We start from the raw sequence: 16,772 nt of genomic DNA, 5'->3' as shown, positions 1-16,772 counted from the left end.
GGGGGGTTGACACAAATAATAATAATAATAATACCTGATGGAGGTCAAAGGTTGAAGGTCACTTGTATATTGAACTAAAAACTTCTGATCTGGAATTCTTTCATAGTGTTTTTTGTTAATAGTGTGTTATTTATCAGTAATCCAGAGTCATCCATACCAGAGTAACCAGAGAGGATAATATCTATTTAAATATATAACTTCCTACAGGACTGAATATATCTTTATGTAAAAGTCCGGAGCCTCTGAGGATTATCTAAGTACTTCTACCATGACACAAACCAAAGGCCTCCATCACAGTGTTCATGAAATGCTGAGATTAACCATCTTCTGGGGCAGGTCTACAGTGGAGTGCTGAAGATTTCCCTGTGAGGGAGCTGGTGGTGATGAACAGGAGTTTCTCCTTGATCCCTGCAACGAGCTTTAGTCTTCCTGATGTTTCTGAAATGAAGCCTCTCTCATGGGTCAACAGAACTTCTGGCACAGGACAGCTGTGATGAAATAAAAGGAAGAAGTTTCTCCAAACCTCTGGACCCAGGAAACCAGCCTGGTCCTGATGGTCTTCCTCACTAGTTTCCCCTCAGGGTGAATGTAGCTGTCTATACATTTTTTTGAGGAATTCTACACATGTTATTGCTTTTGCGAAGAAGGTCATACGGTTATAAAATATCAGAAAATATATCCTCTGTGCATTTTTTTTCTTTTACATGTTCTATTTGTTATATACTTTGGAGTTAATTATTTATTTAGTATTTGGGCAGACATGTCCTCTGTTTGATTGTTATTGAGAAGGAGATCTTGCTAGATTTGTGGTTCTTTGTCTGTTTTAAAATACAATTGTTTAATTATTCTCATGGCACGCATGTACGAACCCCTCTAAAGCACCTCCAAAATTCAGTTTGACACACAAGCTTGTGGCCTCTAACAGGACTTCTTTTAATTCTGCTGATGCTTCTAAGCTATTAAAAATGAATTATTAGTTTTTGTAGATGCATTCAATGTAGTACGTTGAACCAAGAGGGGAAAAATGTGGTTTAATGTCAAAAGAGTTGGTCTGAGCTGCTTCCTGGTGGATTTCTCCATGAGAAAATATGAAATATGTCACTTTATCTGCGATCGATACATAGATCGATAGATAGATAGTCTGAAGCCACAAGGATCAGGGTAAAAGAAAAAACTTTATTGTCCTCAGACTTCCAGACAATACAAAGCACTTGGTCAGTTATGTTGTAGTAAATCCACACTGTTCACCACAACAGAGCAAAAGCCTTGATCACCACTTTCCTCCTTGTAAAGACAAATTTGAAAACTACACATTAAAATGTTTCAGACCAGAAACAGTTCAGACATAGTTTTACTGATCTGTTATGAAGTAATGCTGTTTAGATCAGAAATCACATTTCTTTGAATGACTAAACTATGAGATTAAATCCCAGCGTTGCTTTAATCTTTGATATGACTGTGATTACAAAACTAATCAAGAAGTTGAAATATTAATGTGAAATTATTGTGTTCTATGATTATTGATTAATCCTTCATTAATTGATAGATTGTGTAATAATGGCAGTTATTAGTAATGCTGGCTCTCTTGCATTGAACTCTTCAGACTGCGACGACGGCCTTGCCGGTGTTTTCTCCCTGCAGCATCCCCATAAAAGCAGCCGGCATGTTTTCAAAGCCTTTTGTGACGTGCTCCCGACACTGCAGTTTGCCCTGTGGACGCACAATACACAGATCACAAATACAATACATCACAACAGAAACACAGGTAACTGATGTTTATATCTTTTTCTCTTTGATAAAGGACTAAATAGCTGACCTCTTTCACCCACGCCAACAGTCTCTTGAGGGTCTCATGGTTCTTGTGCTGCCACCTGCTGTATATGAAGCCCTCCATCTTCAGCTGTTTCAGGATCACAGTGAAAAAGGAGTACGGCCCTAAAATACAGATCATTCAAGAGAAAAATGAAACAATGAAACTACAGTTCATATCTAAAATAACTGTCTGTGTGCCTCCACAGCTCTTATGGGTCTTCAGCAGGACAACATCTCCCTCTAGTAGAAAATGGGAAGAAACCAGGGCCATCCCATAATATCACTGTCTCCGCCTTTGCTGAGTGCTACTTAGATACAGTTAAAGCTATAATGAAGCTCTACAGTTTAGTAGGCCTAATTAAAGAGTTTAACACCAAAAATCTATAAAAACCTGCTGTAGTCCGTGGATCATGAACAAGTCACATTATCTCTGAGGATCTTTAGCTCAAAAACCCCCGAAAGTTGATTCTGTTCATCTGGACAAAGTGTTTTCAGTGGGAGAAATGTTTCATCGCTCATCCAAGTGACTTCTTCAGTCTCAGCTGACCGCAGGTTTCCCCAACCTCGCACAATGACTGAAACCAGCCCACTGAATGAACAATGGGCTGTGAGGTCAGTTCCTTGGTCATTAATATGCAAATTGTCATGACCATTGAGCAACAACCACTGATCATAGCTCATTGATCAAAGCCCACTGATCAATGGCCATGAGTACCATTCACAGAGAGTTGGGGAATGTCTGCAATCACAGAAGGTGACAGATGTACCCTTAGGCCCCCTCCTCGATTCAGAGATGGTCTTTCCCTTTTCACGTAAACGGCCTCCTTGACTCCGCGCTCAAACCAGCGTTCCTCCCTGTCCAGGATGTTACATCCTCATCATTGAAAGAGTGTCCACTGGCCTGTAGGTGCAAATAGACTGCAGCGTCCTGGCCTGATGAGGTGGCTCTTCTCTGTTGTGCCATCCGTTGTTTGGGTTCCAACCGATGTATAAATCCTGGCAATCCTCCTGGCACTTGACAGCGTGCACTATGTTACTCTGTTTGTGTCGGGGGACCTGATCCTGGGAGTGGACCAATTTTTGGCACATCGTGTTTTGGGGTTTAAAAGCCACAGATACGCTGTGATATGATTTATAGAAAAATGCATCTCAACGGCTCCGATACTCCTGACACATAAGGCAGGGTTCCCTATGCCCGGGCTGGTCTGTGAGTCGTTTGGTACTGGGCCGCGAGAGTTGAGGCTTGGGTGTGAAATTTATGTTTTTCAAATCTTCTTTTTGGTACTGGTTTTATTTTGTTGTATTTATCTGCGACACCTTAAAGGCCACTCTGTGAAAATATTGTCTTTAATAAAGTAGGTTGCTTAACCTTAAACTGGTTGTGTAGCCACATTTACACTTTTATAAAGATGAATTTCCAGGAAATATCTAGTATAGATGTATAAGTCAGTCTCAGTATTATTTTTATTATTTCCTATGAAATAGTCTGTATTGAGCTCATGTCTTTGACAAGGAAAAGTAAATTAGGGCAGTAACACACCTGTCTGGGGTTCACTGTCATTGTAGGTGGAGATACTTCCACACACAGCTATTCTTCCAAAGTTCTTCATCTGCTGCAGGACAATGAATGAAGAAGAACCTCCCACCTAAAATCAAAGATCGAGAGAAGAGCTCAGCAGTGATTAAATATTACATGCAAGCTTGAAACTGCACCACCACTGCTCACGTTCTCAAAGAAGCAATCGTATCCTTCAGGTGAAGCCTTCCTCAGAGCCTCCTCCAGGGAACCCACAGTTTTGTAGTTGAAGACCTCATCAAATCCCAGCTCTTTGAGAAAAACCACTTTGGCATCAGAGCCCGCCGAGCCCACCACCTTACAGCCCTTGATCTTGGCGATCTGTCCCACCACGGAGCCCACCGCTCCAGCTGCAGCGTTCACCAGCAGGGTCTCACCCTCCTTTAGACCCAACACGTCTTCTATCCCATAAACAGCCGTCAGTCTGCAGAGAGACAGAAACAGTGAATCCAGCTGTTTTTCCTCAATTTTGAGCTTCATATAAACTCTAATTACGTTCATCAAAGGGTCATTAGTAAGTGCATAGATGGTGACTTCAGCTCACCAGCAAGCCAAAACATTTGACTTACCCACTTACTTTCTTAAAAGAAGACTTTTTTCTGCCCATGATTCACTCTATTGTCTATTAGCATCAGTTTACACCTTAGAAATGCCATTCATCGTCATGATAATCATCAACCATGTCAGTTTCTTCCAAATTAATCATCCTAACCAGCATTTGTTAAGAAGGTTTATTGGACTCTTTTATGCAATGTTGATCACATATGAGAGTAAAACTCAGTAACTTCTTGAAACCTCCTTAAGCTGCTGTAAACAAAGTCTTACATCACTGACATGAATCCAATATGTTCTGTCTCAATGTACATTTAAGATTCAGCTGATAAAACTTCACATCGATCTACCTGCTGGAAGAGTCAGAACATCCTGCCATGATTTATCATCCAATAGAAAATGACTTTGATCCATGCAGGTGACTTAAATCTGTCTTACCCGGGCATCCCGATGGCACCCAGAGCCAGAGACAGGGACACATCTTTAGGCCACTCAGGCAGGATGGGAGTGAGGCCGGTCCCATCACTGAGCGTGTGGGTTCTCCACCCACTGTCACTCACAACGTGGCTTCCCACAGGAAACGCTGGATTTTTACTCTGGATCACTCTAAAGGAAAACATTATTAGTAGTAGTCGTTGTCGTATTATATGAACAGGTAAACACTTACTTGGCCACTTGTTCTCCAATCATCACACCTCCTTCCTTCATGTGGATTTTGCTGAGCAGCCTGTCAACAGTGTTTTACAACAGATTAATATCGGCAGTGTTACTATGTAAAATATATTTTAAAATCCTCTATATTCTCTGCTCACCTCATGTACGGGTCAACACTGAGAAACACTGCTTCCAGAAGCACCTCTGCAAACAAAAGTAAACTCATTTAAAGTGCTCGATGCTAAAAGCTTGACATTAAAAAAGAGCGTGAACTCCTTAAGCAAATAGAAATAATAAAGTTATCTTGCCTCCATCTTTGGGCTCAGGGAGCTCCTCCACCTTCAGCCCAAAGTCGCTTTTCTTTGGGAAGCCGTCAAAGTGCTGAGTCATTACCCATGACTTAGCTTTCACCATGATTCTTCTTTTTTTACAGCAGCTGTAAAGAAATATTGTTATTAAACTCATAGCAACAGACATTAAAATGCTGAGTATCCAGGTTAAAAATTCAAAAATCCTTATCCTGCACACACACACATTTACACACAAGTGCTTTGAGAGTAAAAAGATTACTGTATAAGTACTTCTCCATTCACCATTCAGTCTTTACAAACGCATCAGTGAACTGACACCTTGTGTCTCTATGTGATCACCTTTGTGATATTTGTGGAAAAGATTCATGTCTATAAGTCTGTTTTAAATGCTTTACATTTCATTACTTTTATAAAGAACTTAAACTGTGTAACAAACAGCAATATGTGTAATTGTGCTCATAGTTCAGTCTGATTGTTTTGGAAACACTGAAAATGTTTCCGTACAAAGAGCCGGAAGATATGGAAAGACTCCAAGGCTTGTGGCCTCTAAGAGGACTGCTTTGAATCCTAATTTCAGAGACTCGGTAAACTTTTTTTAATTTAAGGTATTCAAATGCAGCATGTTGAATGATGGATTTATGCTTAACATGTGGTCTGACCTCCATCCAGCTGAATTATTTAACAAATAATTAAAAGTGAAACAACAAAACTTGAAAAATGTCACTTTATGTGCAATGAATGAGTAAAGTGGGAATAAGTCCATTCACCATTTACATAAAACAAGTTCAGATGTTACGACCACATCAGTGAACTGACACTTTACAGTGAATAAAAGCAAACACTGTGGTGGAGCATCAACTATTTCATGGTCAGAGTGAGATAACATCGATCCCCCGCTGATGTTTGCTGCTCAGCCTCAGAGTTACCTCCTCCAGTAAAATCACACTTAATGCAGTTCAGAAACAAACAGCTCTCTCTCCTCTGTGTGACTTACCGCTCGCCTTTCTTCACAGAGAAATGCTGGAAGCTGTGGAGCGAGAGTGGGTAGAAGTGAGCAGAGGCAGCTCTGCAGACGCTTAAGAGGAGAAAGGAGTGGGAGACGCGCTTTTAATGTTCAATCTTATTGGCCGAAAGTTTAGCACACCATCTGAGGTGTGACAGAGGGCAAGCTGCCAATAAGGTTAAAGACCAAAATCCAACTTTCTTTGTGGCTTTACAGATGTTTTTCCCCAAAATTTAAAAACAATATCACTTTAAACCTCTGAGTTCCTCACACTGAGACTGTGCAGTCTCAGTGTGAGGAACTCAGAGGTTTAAAGTGTAAACCATCATTTCTACATATAGATGCAAACTAATAAGTTCAGGTGAGACATTTGTAGATTGATCATAATACTTGTATCTTTTCTATCTTTATTTACATTTTTTCCCTCTGCAGGAAAACAACATAAAATAAGCATTCGTCAACCGAGTGTTGTGATTTCAGGTTACGTGTTCACTTCAGTACTTCACTAGTACTGCAGGCTGAACTCACATAATGTATACATGTTTCTGCGTCTTTGTCATCAAATATTCCTCTCCCTTTTTGTCACAGAGAGACTCACACCTGCCAGGGAGACAGAACAGCCAGTGTGTGTTGTTAAGTTTGTGCACAGACAAGGAGACAGACGTGTTTGAGATAATGTTGGATATTTAACCATAATGCTCTTTCAGCAATTTCTTTTTCACTGAGTCTACTGACACAAAGATATCTGGCCAAAAACAACTGCCTGTTGTCATAAATATCGATTAAAATAACACTTAAAGGTCAGCGATTAAAAAGAGAACTTGTAAATAATGTGCAAAGTGGAATCACAGTATTTTTTGCTTTAATTGCTGATTTATTGGTAATATGAGTTTACTGTGCATGTACTGTCCCAGGACATGGTACATGTACTCACAAATGCCACTAGGTGGCGTATAGCACTCAGGAGGAATGTAAACCCCTCTTCAGTTCAGCTGTAAACAAACTCAGGTTCCTTTTACTTTAATATTCATTTGCAAGGTTTAGGACCACACCCCTTTCTCACACCCACCAGGCCGCGGTGTGTCGGAAATATTTTTAATAACACGGTTACTTCATTGTCCTGCGGGGCTCCTCCCTAAGTGCAAACTGAGCAAGTAACGGGTGCCTAACCTGCACGTTTGCATGTCACGTCTGTGCCATTGTGCAGCTGCTTGGCCCATAGTCGCTCACCTGTCTGACCAATAGCACGTGAGAGCATGGCAAGCAAAGAATTGGCGTGTGCATCAAACACATCTTATGTCACATCCCTGTGGTTTTTCTGCTTTGTCAGTGGTCAGTGGCCGCACCAGTAAGGTGCTTGAACTCAACGTGAACACCGGGCATCCTCTGATGTTTCAGTGTGACGACAGCTACAACCTGGTGGGAGCTCCACTTTCCCCACCTGCCAACATGAGGAAAATAAACTCTTGTGCAACAGCTTGTCTACATTCTCAAAAATCCCTTTTACAACAGGAAGACAAACACACCCTCAAAACTCTTTGCATCATTATTGAGTTCCTTAATCAGTTTCACAACACTTGCCGTGACAAGAAGTCACCCACTCAGCTGCTCTTAATCTGCAGTCTGAGTTTGGTGAAATGTGCTGGTTTTTGAGTCGTATCAGGAGTGACCTGCGTCTTAGAGCCGTGAAGCATTTCCACACACGGTACAGATAAGCTGGGATATGTTTTAATGCTATATCTCTGAAACATATCAGTGATGCAAACTAGAGCTGTAAGTAACTTGTAAGTCACTGAATAGTTAAATGATGTCAAAGGGATTAATTGTTCTCCATCTTCTGATTCTGGCTTCAAGTAGCAATAATATATATTAACTTGCTGTTCAAAATCCAAGTTACACAAGGACAAGAAAAATGAAACACACAGGTCTTTTAAACCTCGGGGTAAAAGCAGACGACAAAATTTGGGGTATAAAAACCAGCACAGAGCAGTGGAAGAAAGATCTCGCCATACTTACTTACTAAGATTTTGGGTGATTTGCTACCTGTGTGTTTCAGGTAGTCAACATAAAAGGAAGTTCCATCACCTCTTATTTTTCTCTGTATCATGAACTGTGTGAATACTTTCTGTAGACTGGATCCAGGAACAACCTCACCCTTAAACAAGAAAAACAACTTCCAATGACACAGCAGTTTCACATACCTGAGAATCATTAAAAAAATGCTGCATTTGAATTAGAAACAAATGCAAAAACGTTCACATGATAGCTGAAACATGAGGATGTTACTTTCTTAATAATCTGAAAAATAGTTTACTGCTATAAATAATAAAAAGAAAAGGGTTAAAAATCCATTTTCATTCATTTTCATCAAGGTCAGTGTGTAAGAGCTCATCAGACTAACACAGAGGACTTCAGAGCTGCTCTTACCAAATGGACAAATACATGTTTATCTGTCTGTCTGGTGCATGTTGGACTCGTTCTTATCTGTACACAAGTACAGATACTAAAGCAGACAGTCAAACCACTGATTGGGCTCCACACTGAATCCCTGTGTGCAGTCTGAAACTCAAATGACTGTTCAGATGCTTTACATGAAATATTAAAAACAAAGGCTGGATCCAGGTTAAGCTCCCCTGAACAGCTGCTGAGTTCTTTGCTGCCTCCCTGCACACACTGTTGCTGTCCTGATGTGTTTGCACTGCCTTTGTTTGTGTGCGTGAGGTTAAATGGCCCAATGCTGCTGCAAACCTCATTCTGAAGACTCATATTTTCCTATTTCACTGCATTATTGTTCAGTATCATCTTCACTGCGTAACTCGCTCACAGGAATAGAATCTGTGTGTGTTACAGGAAGCATTTCTCTGATCTTAATTTGACATGTCTGTGTGTGTCCTCTTCCTCACTTGTGCTCAAACAAAGGCTCACTGACACAAAACAAAAGAGTCAGTCAGATAAGCCGGTTTTAACCACTGGTTTCATTGGCACTGTACCAGTACCTAATCAAAAACCGGTTCATGCATTTGAAAAAAGACATAAATGCTGGTGTTCAAAAGCACAGTAACAACAACCTGTTGGTGTAAAGTGGGAACAAGTGAGTTCGGTGGCTGTAGGAGGGTCTAACACAAGGAATTCTCACTTGCAGTTCTCAGATGTCGCCCAACTTCCTATGCAAATTGCCCAAACCTTTGCTGCAAAATGCTACGTGGCATCCGGTTGTTTGCTGGTTTTCACACTGCTCCATGGTGTCAATCTATGACAGGGCTGTGGAAATCATGTATGCAGTATAATCATCAGTCTCAGCTCCAGTCCATTTAGGGTTGATTAGCATGCTAACATGCATGTATACAAATGCACATGCAAAATGAGGTGCTATGTTTAAAGAAATTATTGTAAAAATTCAGTCAAAGCATTTGACATGAGATGAAAAGAGATTGTGACGCTTGAAGTTTGTGTACAATCGTTTTGGTTGCAGTTTTTAAACAGAACTTAAATGTGTTTTTCAGCTCTGAGGACTTTTTGTGAAATGAAGCTGTACTTGTACAACGCGTCAAAGCTGCTGCTGTGATGGCCCATTGCACATGTGTAAACTACTCTCCCATTTTTATTGAAGCATAAAATACCATCAAGTCTCTTGATTTGATGTAATCCATTTATTGTATGTACTTTGTTGAACACAAAACATACGAAGCAGTTTGGGATCAAAGTCAAACTTTCAGAAAAACAAAGTTAAAAGTTATCAGCATCATATTTTGTTAAGACAGGAAAGCTATGTCAATATTAAAGGATATGTAGATATATTATTGCCTGTGAAAGATAGACTTCATGCTCATGAATCATGTACAGATCGTAATGTGAGGCATTTTTATTTTTTGCAACATGGCCGTGTGTTGACTGGACTTCTTATCTCAGCTCTTCTACTTTTTTAAGTAGTGTAGCTTGATCAGCTCCGGAGAACTCGTGGAGCTGAAAGACAAGGATAGAGGGTTAAAAATGTCATAAAAAGCCCCAAAACAAAACATAATTTTCCATTTATCTTAGATAAAATGTAAAATAGGAGACAATAAGCTTCACACAACCTAAACCCTTATTTATGAGAGATATTTAACTCAATTTGTTTAATCCTGAGACCACTGAGTGAAGGTCTGGCTTCGATCACAGGCGCCTCCTCAAGCTGGTGTTTAATGTCGCGAGCTCGCCTCTATTTGTCAGAAAGGTTCATTGCTTTGTTGTCGTTAGAAAATATTAAGTGACTCATGTATGACGTGCCTTTAGAGCATTACTGTGCAAGATTAGGAAGGAATCCTTCAAGCAACATAAAATTTGAGGCCTTTCTCCGGCAGGTGAATGCCAAACACTAAATTAAAGATCACTTCTATGTGTCACTTGAAAACAATTTTGAGCACGAGGCTCAATGTGTCCAAAAATCTATTACACGCCAAACATCTGCACCAAGCTGACAGGTACACGCAGCATTTTGACTTACCTTTTGGCCATTCTTGTAAAACTGGAACGTGGGCATGGATCTGATTCCACAGGATGAGGACACATCCTGAAAGAGAAGCAAATACATCAGATGAGCTCACTGGGTCATCAAGATCTCTCTTGACTACAGATGGTTATGACCAACTGTAGCTGTAGATGTGGCGAGAGGCCAATTAAGAAGAAGCCATTAAGCATAGCGTGACTAAGACGGGCTTCTTCAGCTACCCAAGATCATACTCTCCAACACTTCAGTGTTGCCTCTTTCCCACAGCACAGAAATTAATCTTTATGCTATTTATTTGATTCTTCCTGCACTCTCATTTGTCCTGTGATGTTCCATAAAATGCTGCAAAAACCACAAACATGTTTGACAGCAACTGTACAGAGACGTGTCGAAGATCTCTGCGCTAGCACAGGCCTGGCAGCAGCTGAAGTAATCCAACTGCTTCTGCGGGCTCATCAGGAAGTAAGTCAAACTCAGACTTACATGGGCAGCATCCACGTCCACCTTCAGGAAAATCACGTTGGCATTTTCAGGCGCCGCAGCCATTTTCTGCAGGAGAGAAGATCAGCGAGTCAACATGCAAACTTGTACAGTTCATCTGCTGCCACGTCACACTTATGAAGGATCAAAAGGGGAAACATCTAAAATAAAAGTCTGAATTTGTTCTCTTGTGCCATAACAAAAAATGTGGGTTGTTTTTCATCTTAATAGTAATTTCTTAATGTGTCAAATCTAACTTATAGTTGAAAACAATTCACAACGTAACTTATTGAAGAAATGCCATCTTTAGCATTGCTGAGGTTATTGGAGCAAAGGGGTCAAAATGATGCTAAGAGTGGGGACAGTCGACTCTGGGACTAGAGCATCAGTACCATAGTGACTCCTCTGGCTCATGAGCCATCCCAATATACAGGTTATTGTAATGTGTGAGGGACAGAAATAATGTGGAAGCACAGATCGACATGCAGATGCAAGAGTTCGGAGTAGTTTTAGTTTTGACAGCATGTACCTCATACACTGGGGCAATCCTTTGGCAGGGGCCACACCAAGTGGCTGTGAAGTCCACCACCACCAGCTTGTTTCCAGCTTCCTTCAGGATGTTATTGAACTCTACCTGGAGAGAAATCAAAAACCAACAACATAGTTTGAAATAGATTTGAATCTTATAATTAACCTGACAACAAAAAATAGAGGTCAGTGTTTCACATTAAAATACAGATTGTTACAGCGTTGTTGTCCACTTTTCGCTGATCGCTGCCTGCGGCTGTATTTATGCACAGGGGATTTCAGCCCAACGCTTCCTCCAGAAAGATTTCGCTTTCAGTTTGCCTAACTTGAGCTTTAGTATGACACGTCTACACTGCTCGTTAAGATTTACACCAAACCTAACGGGATATACCAGAGGTTCCCCATGCTCAAAAAAGCCTTTAGAGACTGCATGTAAGTGTTTGCTTAAAATTTACGCAGATCAGTACGAGCTCATTTTACCCCCAAAAGTAGTTTTCTGCGTCTTCATGGTGCATTTTTTTCTCTTCGTCACAGAAATTGATGTTGGTGGGTAGCCGAAAACGTAATATGGTGACGATTTGTCACCTAGCGTAAAATGTTACTCTTTGGGAGTGAGAACGGGTTGGATTTTCTTGAGGTTTCTCCACTGTTCCTCAAGTCTAAATGTTTCCATGCTCAGTTTCCCCTTTCACAAAATGAAAATTTCAGATGTGGTGGTCGCTATGAACTCATTTGAAATGACGTTTATTTCCACACAAATGCAATACAATCAACCCATAACTACAATTGGCTTTGGAAAGCTTGTTTAAGGTGCGTTTCTCTAAAAATCTACGTACATACCCAAAACTGTTTTTACGCTTGTGGCACAGCTGCTCCGCTATAAAACCATAGTGCGAAAAACATCCATTAATGTGTTACAAACGGACAGAGGCACAAAAAGAAGAGCAAACAAGACACACTTACCAGATTCTTCACTTGACGAACCATGATTACTGTTGACGAATGTTTCCAAGACACAACAACAAACCTCCAAGTTTGGAAATGACCTGCGGTCAGCACACGCCCCAGGCTTTTAAACACTCTGCGTAAAGTTAGCCATCAGCAGTCGAAGCGGAAGTCTCTGCATTTGGTTTACACAATAAAAATTTTTATTGAGCTGAACCGTAAATAGATTGATTTTTTTTTAATACCGCCTTTCTACTCAGCCGAGAACTCCAAGCGCTTTCTGCAGGTCATTCAGCCAGTTTCACACACACACTCATACACTCTTATGAGACCAGGACTCATAGAAACGAGGTGTAGGAACACAGACTCTCCTGGAGTCATCCACTGACAGAGACCGTCAGCAGCCTGTATAACCATGGAGCTGACCCTCACCACAGCTTTCTGATAAAAGGCTGAAACTCGTAGAAAATGTTAACAGTGTTTGCGCTCTTACATCTGGAGCACTTCAACCCCCTCGACCAGGCAGGTCCTTAAAAGCAGCAGATATAATTATTTTATTCACATCAGATTCATGTCTAAAATAACTGTGCACCTCCGCAGCGCGTAGAGATCTCCAGCAGTGCAACATCTCCCTCTAGTGGAAAATATATTAATACACAAGAAGCTGTTGTTCACGGTACTGGTGAGACACTCACACATTTAAATCATTGAATTTCGGGGTTCCAATCACTTTCGTGGCCACAGGGGTATAAAATCGAGCACATAGGCTTGCAGACTGCTTCTACAAACATCTGTGAAGGAATGAGTCGCTCTCAGGAGCTCAGTGATAGGATGTCACCTGTGCAACAAGTTCAGCAGTGAAATTTTCTGTAGAAAGTTGCTGTAGAAATAGCCTACAGGTTGTGTAGAAGTTCATGGAAAAACAGCTCCATCGAGCTGATGACTTTAGGGGCTCAATCACTAGTTTCAGGTTCCACTCAAGGGTTCAACATCCCCACCTGGGATTTGACAGACGGGGACTTGCGTAATCATTTGCAACTGCCAGCAGCATTAGCTTTATTTTATTTGTGATCAGTTGCTGATTCTGAGGTTTCATCCCTTTTGTCGGTTTAAACAGCCACATTCTACAGATGTTAAACCAACCATCATGGCTGCTTGCTCACCAATGGCAAGTATAAATCTAGCGTAAAGACAAAGTTTGGCAAGTGTTACTAAAGAAGGTCATCAGATTAAAGTGAAATTCATAACTCCAAGAAGCATGTCCTGTTACTGAACAGCCATACTGAAAAGAATCTGAGCGCTTTTCTGAATTAACTTTACGTTCAATCATCAACAACTGTGAGACCAGAATATGAAGATGCATGATGGGATGGCAGCCTCTTCCTTTGTTTTTGTTAGTCCACTGGGGTTTTTGGCTGATTACATAAAGCAGAGGAGAACTGCTCAAAATCAGAGCATTCACCCACAAGTTTTCCAGCATTTTCCAGCTAGTTTTTCTGAACTCTGATTTATGCTTCTCTGGTGAATCTATGTAGAGCCTTAACATGTAGCCTATGCGAGTGGCCACTGCTGTCCACATCCATCTCTCTCACCTAACAGCACTGCCATCCTGCTCACAGCTTGGTTACATCCTTCTTCACAAGACAGGAACTTCAATTGGTCCAGAGCTCTGCTGCTCCCATCATCACCAGAACTTCTTCAATTTGTTAATCACACCTGTCTTTTAGCAGCTTCGTTGTTTTCCAGTTAATTCAAGCTCCATAGTACCTTTCTGTACTGCTGTATGTCATTCATACTCCCAGGTCTTCTTCTTCTCACAGTCTCACCGACCCTTCCCCATCTTGGCTGCCATGAGGTCTAACGCCTTCAGCTGCTCTACTCTTCGCTTCTGGATTCTCCCCCACAAGTGAAATATTGTTGATTTCTTTTTGACTCGATAGGTCTTTTTTTTTTTTTTTTTAAATTCTTATTGTTTTTTAGGCTCCCTGAAAAGTACAGGAAAACCCCATCCAGGCTATGGCTACCAGATCCAAACTGCATAGAAACTTTGTTTCCCTGATATTTGCTGAACTGTTTGAGATGTTGAGCCAAGGAAAGTCTTACTCTGTTTATTCTTGCTCACTGCGGCTTTATTGACATCTGTAGAATGCGGATGAGAAGGAAACTGGTAGTGAAAAATGTGCACACTCAAAGACTATCTGTGTTATCAGCGTGAAGGCACTTCAGGTTTCAGCACATGAAAGGTGATCTCACTTCACTCGAGTATTTGGCAGGGCCTGATTTGGCTAATGATCAGCTCGAGGCTTTATAACAGTAATAGCAAAGTCATCATAATTTAAATCAGCATGACAGAGTTCCTCTTTCATACCTCTACGCCGTTTTGTTTTTTACTGTAAAATGAAGCAAATGCTTTCTAATTAACAGCAGATGAAAACCATGCCATGTTTCAGTACACAACAGACTCACATGACAACAAATAAAAGGCGTTTGAGTGTGTTGGTGTGTTGTTGACTTGACTTCATCAAATCTATTTCCTTCATGTAGATTTGACTGAACGGCCTGTTGAGACCAGCAGTATGTTATAGATGATTTTTTATATGTTTCAATGTAGTTTTATCAGGAGTGTTAATTATTATGAAAATAATTCAGTATAAGTTTTCTCTTCTCAACTCATGTATGGGTCGACACTGAATACTGCTTCCAGCAGCACGTCTGCAAAAATAAAAACATTTGAAGTGCTCTGGGTTTCGTTTTCGACAAAAACTGAAGAGAGTGCATTCCTATTAAAGCCTTAAGTAAAGAGAAAATACAAACTCATCTTACCTCCATCTTTGGGCTCAGGGAGCTCCTCCACCTTCAGCCCAAAGTTGCTTTTCTTTGGGAAGTTGTCAAAGTGCTGAGTCATGACCCACGACTTTCCTTGAGTCATGATGATTCGTTTTTATGACAGCTGTAAATAAATGTTGCCTTTCACTGTTATCAACCTCATAGTAACAGATATGAAAGTGGTGAGTCATCCAATGCTGTGCAAAAAAACTGAAGCTAAATATTTATTAAATGTTTATTTGTGGTGTTCATGAACACATGATCCTGATGTCACCTGTTAAATTATAGCTATATACTTTTACTCTGATTCTACAGGTTCAATAGAAGAACAGTAATTCAAAAGTAAAGCTGATATAACGAAAATGTTCACAAATCAAGAGATTCATATCAAAATTGCCACAGATGTGTGTTTGATAAAGCTTAATTAAGATTTACATGTAAATTCACTCTAATTATTTTCTAAAGCATTGGTGTCTTGTTTTACTTGGTATAGTTTTACATTTTATTTGTAATTTTTTATGTTCTTTATAAATTTTTAATCACCATTTTGTCATTGTTATGTAATAATGTCACAGTCGGTGTCACTCACGGGGATCATTTTGTGTGGTAGAAATGTCATATGGCACATTCAGCGCCCCCTTTGAGCCTGATAAGGCAAAGAAAGCCTGGCTGTGCTGCACTTCCTTAGTAATACACTTATCTGGGCTATGTGTGCATTCATGTGTTATATCAAACAGTACATTTGATTAGCAGCACATGGCTGCTGCTTACTCTTATTATTCCTACGGAAGCAGAAAGGATGTACTTAGTCTTTTATTATAGTTGTTGTTAATTAAATAATGAAATGGCTTGATATGTGTTGTTGCTTATTCAAGTCTGTATGTAAGTAATGACCTTATAACAATCGAATGATTTTTTATTATGTGCTAATGCATGAAACCTGAACGAGGGTGTATTTTCTTTATATGATGACAGTATAAAAAATGGATTTACTACTCCTGGAAGTCATGCAAAGCTTCATTAGGACACCATCATCTCTTTGCAGGCATTACGAGATGCAAAATAAGGACACGCTAACATGGGTTTCACATATTCAACATGGGTAACAAAACAAATTTACATTTAGAAAACTTTTATCTACAGATATTAAAACTTTACATGAAATATCTTGAGGTTTGATTACAAGCTTGCCTTTTTCTAACTGAAGTATTTAATCTCAAAAATCAAAGATATACATTTTTCAAAGTTCAACGTGTTATTATCCAAAGTAAATCAACAAATGTTTCGCCTTTCTTACCCGGCTGGGTAACAAACTGTACAGCATATTAAAGCACATGTCTTTATCTTTGTTGGCCAGGTGCTGTTAGATAGTGTACAATATTTTCAGCCAATCATATCCAGCAATAAAAGCTTGTGTCCCGCCCTTTCTCCTCATAACTGTTCACATTCCTGCCTCTCCTCACTTCCACCCACTCCCACTCCACAGCTTCCAGCATTTCTCTGTGAAGAAAGGCGAGCGGTAAGTCACACAGAGGAGAGAGAGCTGTTTGTTTCTGAACTGCATCAAGTGTGATTTTACTGGAGGAGGTAACTCCGAGG

The 16,772-nt window shown here is 40.3% G+C and overlaps 2 protein-coding genes across 2 annotated transcripts; both read right to left on the bottom strand.

Annotated features, from left to right (window-relative positions):
• Positions 1–1,156: 1,156 nt before the first annotated feature.
• LOC102300479 (prostaglandin reductase 1) lies at positions 1,157–5,989 on the bottom strand. The gene is made up of 9 exons (XM_005944567.3): positions 5,900–5,989; positions 4,903–5,030; positions 4,753–4,798; positions 4,608–4,667; positions 4,379–4,546; positions 3,539–3,812; positions 3,353–3,458; positions 1,817–1,935; positions 1,157–1,710 (listed from the first exon to the last, which is right to left on the bottom strand). The coding sequence occupies exons 2-9, from the start codon at positions 5,006–5,008 to the stop codon at positions 1,600–1,602; spliced, it is 990 nt and encodes a 329-aa protein (XP_005944629.1). The 5' UTR covers positions 5,009–5,030; positions 5,900–5,989; the 3' UTR covers positions 1,157–1,599.
• A 3,554-nt stretch (positions 5,990–9,543) lies between these two features.
• On the bottom strand, positions 9,544–12,518 carry LOC102300174 (thioredoxin). The gene is made up of 5 exons (XM_005944566.3): positions 12,366–12,518; positions 11,404–11,508; positions 10,878–10,943; positions 10,392–10,457; positions 9,544–9,871 (listed from the first exon to the last, which is right to left on the bottom strand). The coding sequence occupies exons 1-5, from the start codon at positions 12,387–12,389 to the stop codon at positions 9,809–9,811; spliced, it is 324 nt and encodes a 107-aa protein (XP_005944628.1). The 5' UTR covers positions 12,390–12,518; the 3' UTR covers positions 9,544–9,808.
• Positions 12,519–16,772: the final 4,254 nt, after the last annotated feature.

This window comes from Haplochromis burtoni, unplaced genomic scaffold, assembly GCF_018398535.1.
Source record: "Haplochromis burtoni strain Fernald_Lab_line unplaced genomic scaffold, NCSU_Asbu1 Contig_388, whole genome shotgun sequence".
Lineage (NCBI taxonomy): Eukaryota > Metazoa > Chordata > Actinopteri > Cichliformes > Cichlidae > Haplochromis > Haplochromis burtoni.
This window is presented reverse-complemented; position numbering and strand designations above follow the sequence as displayed.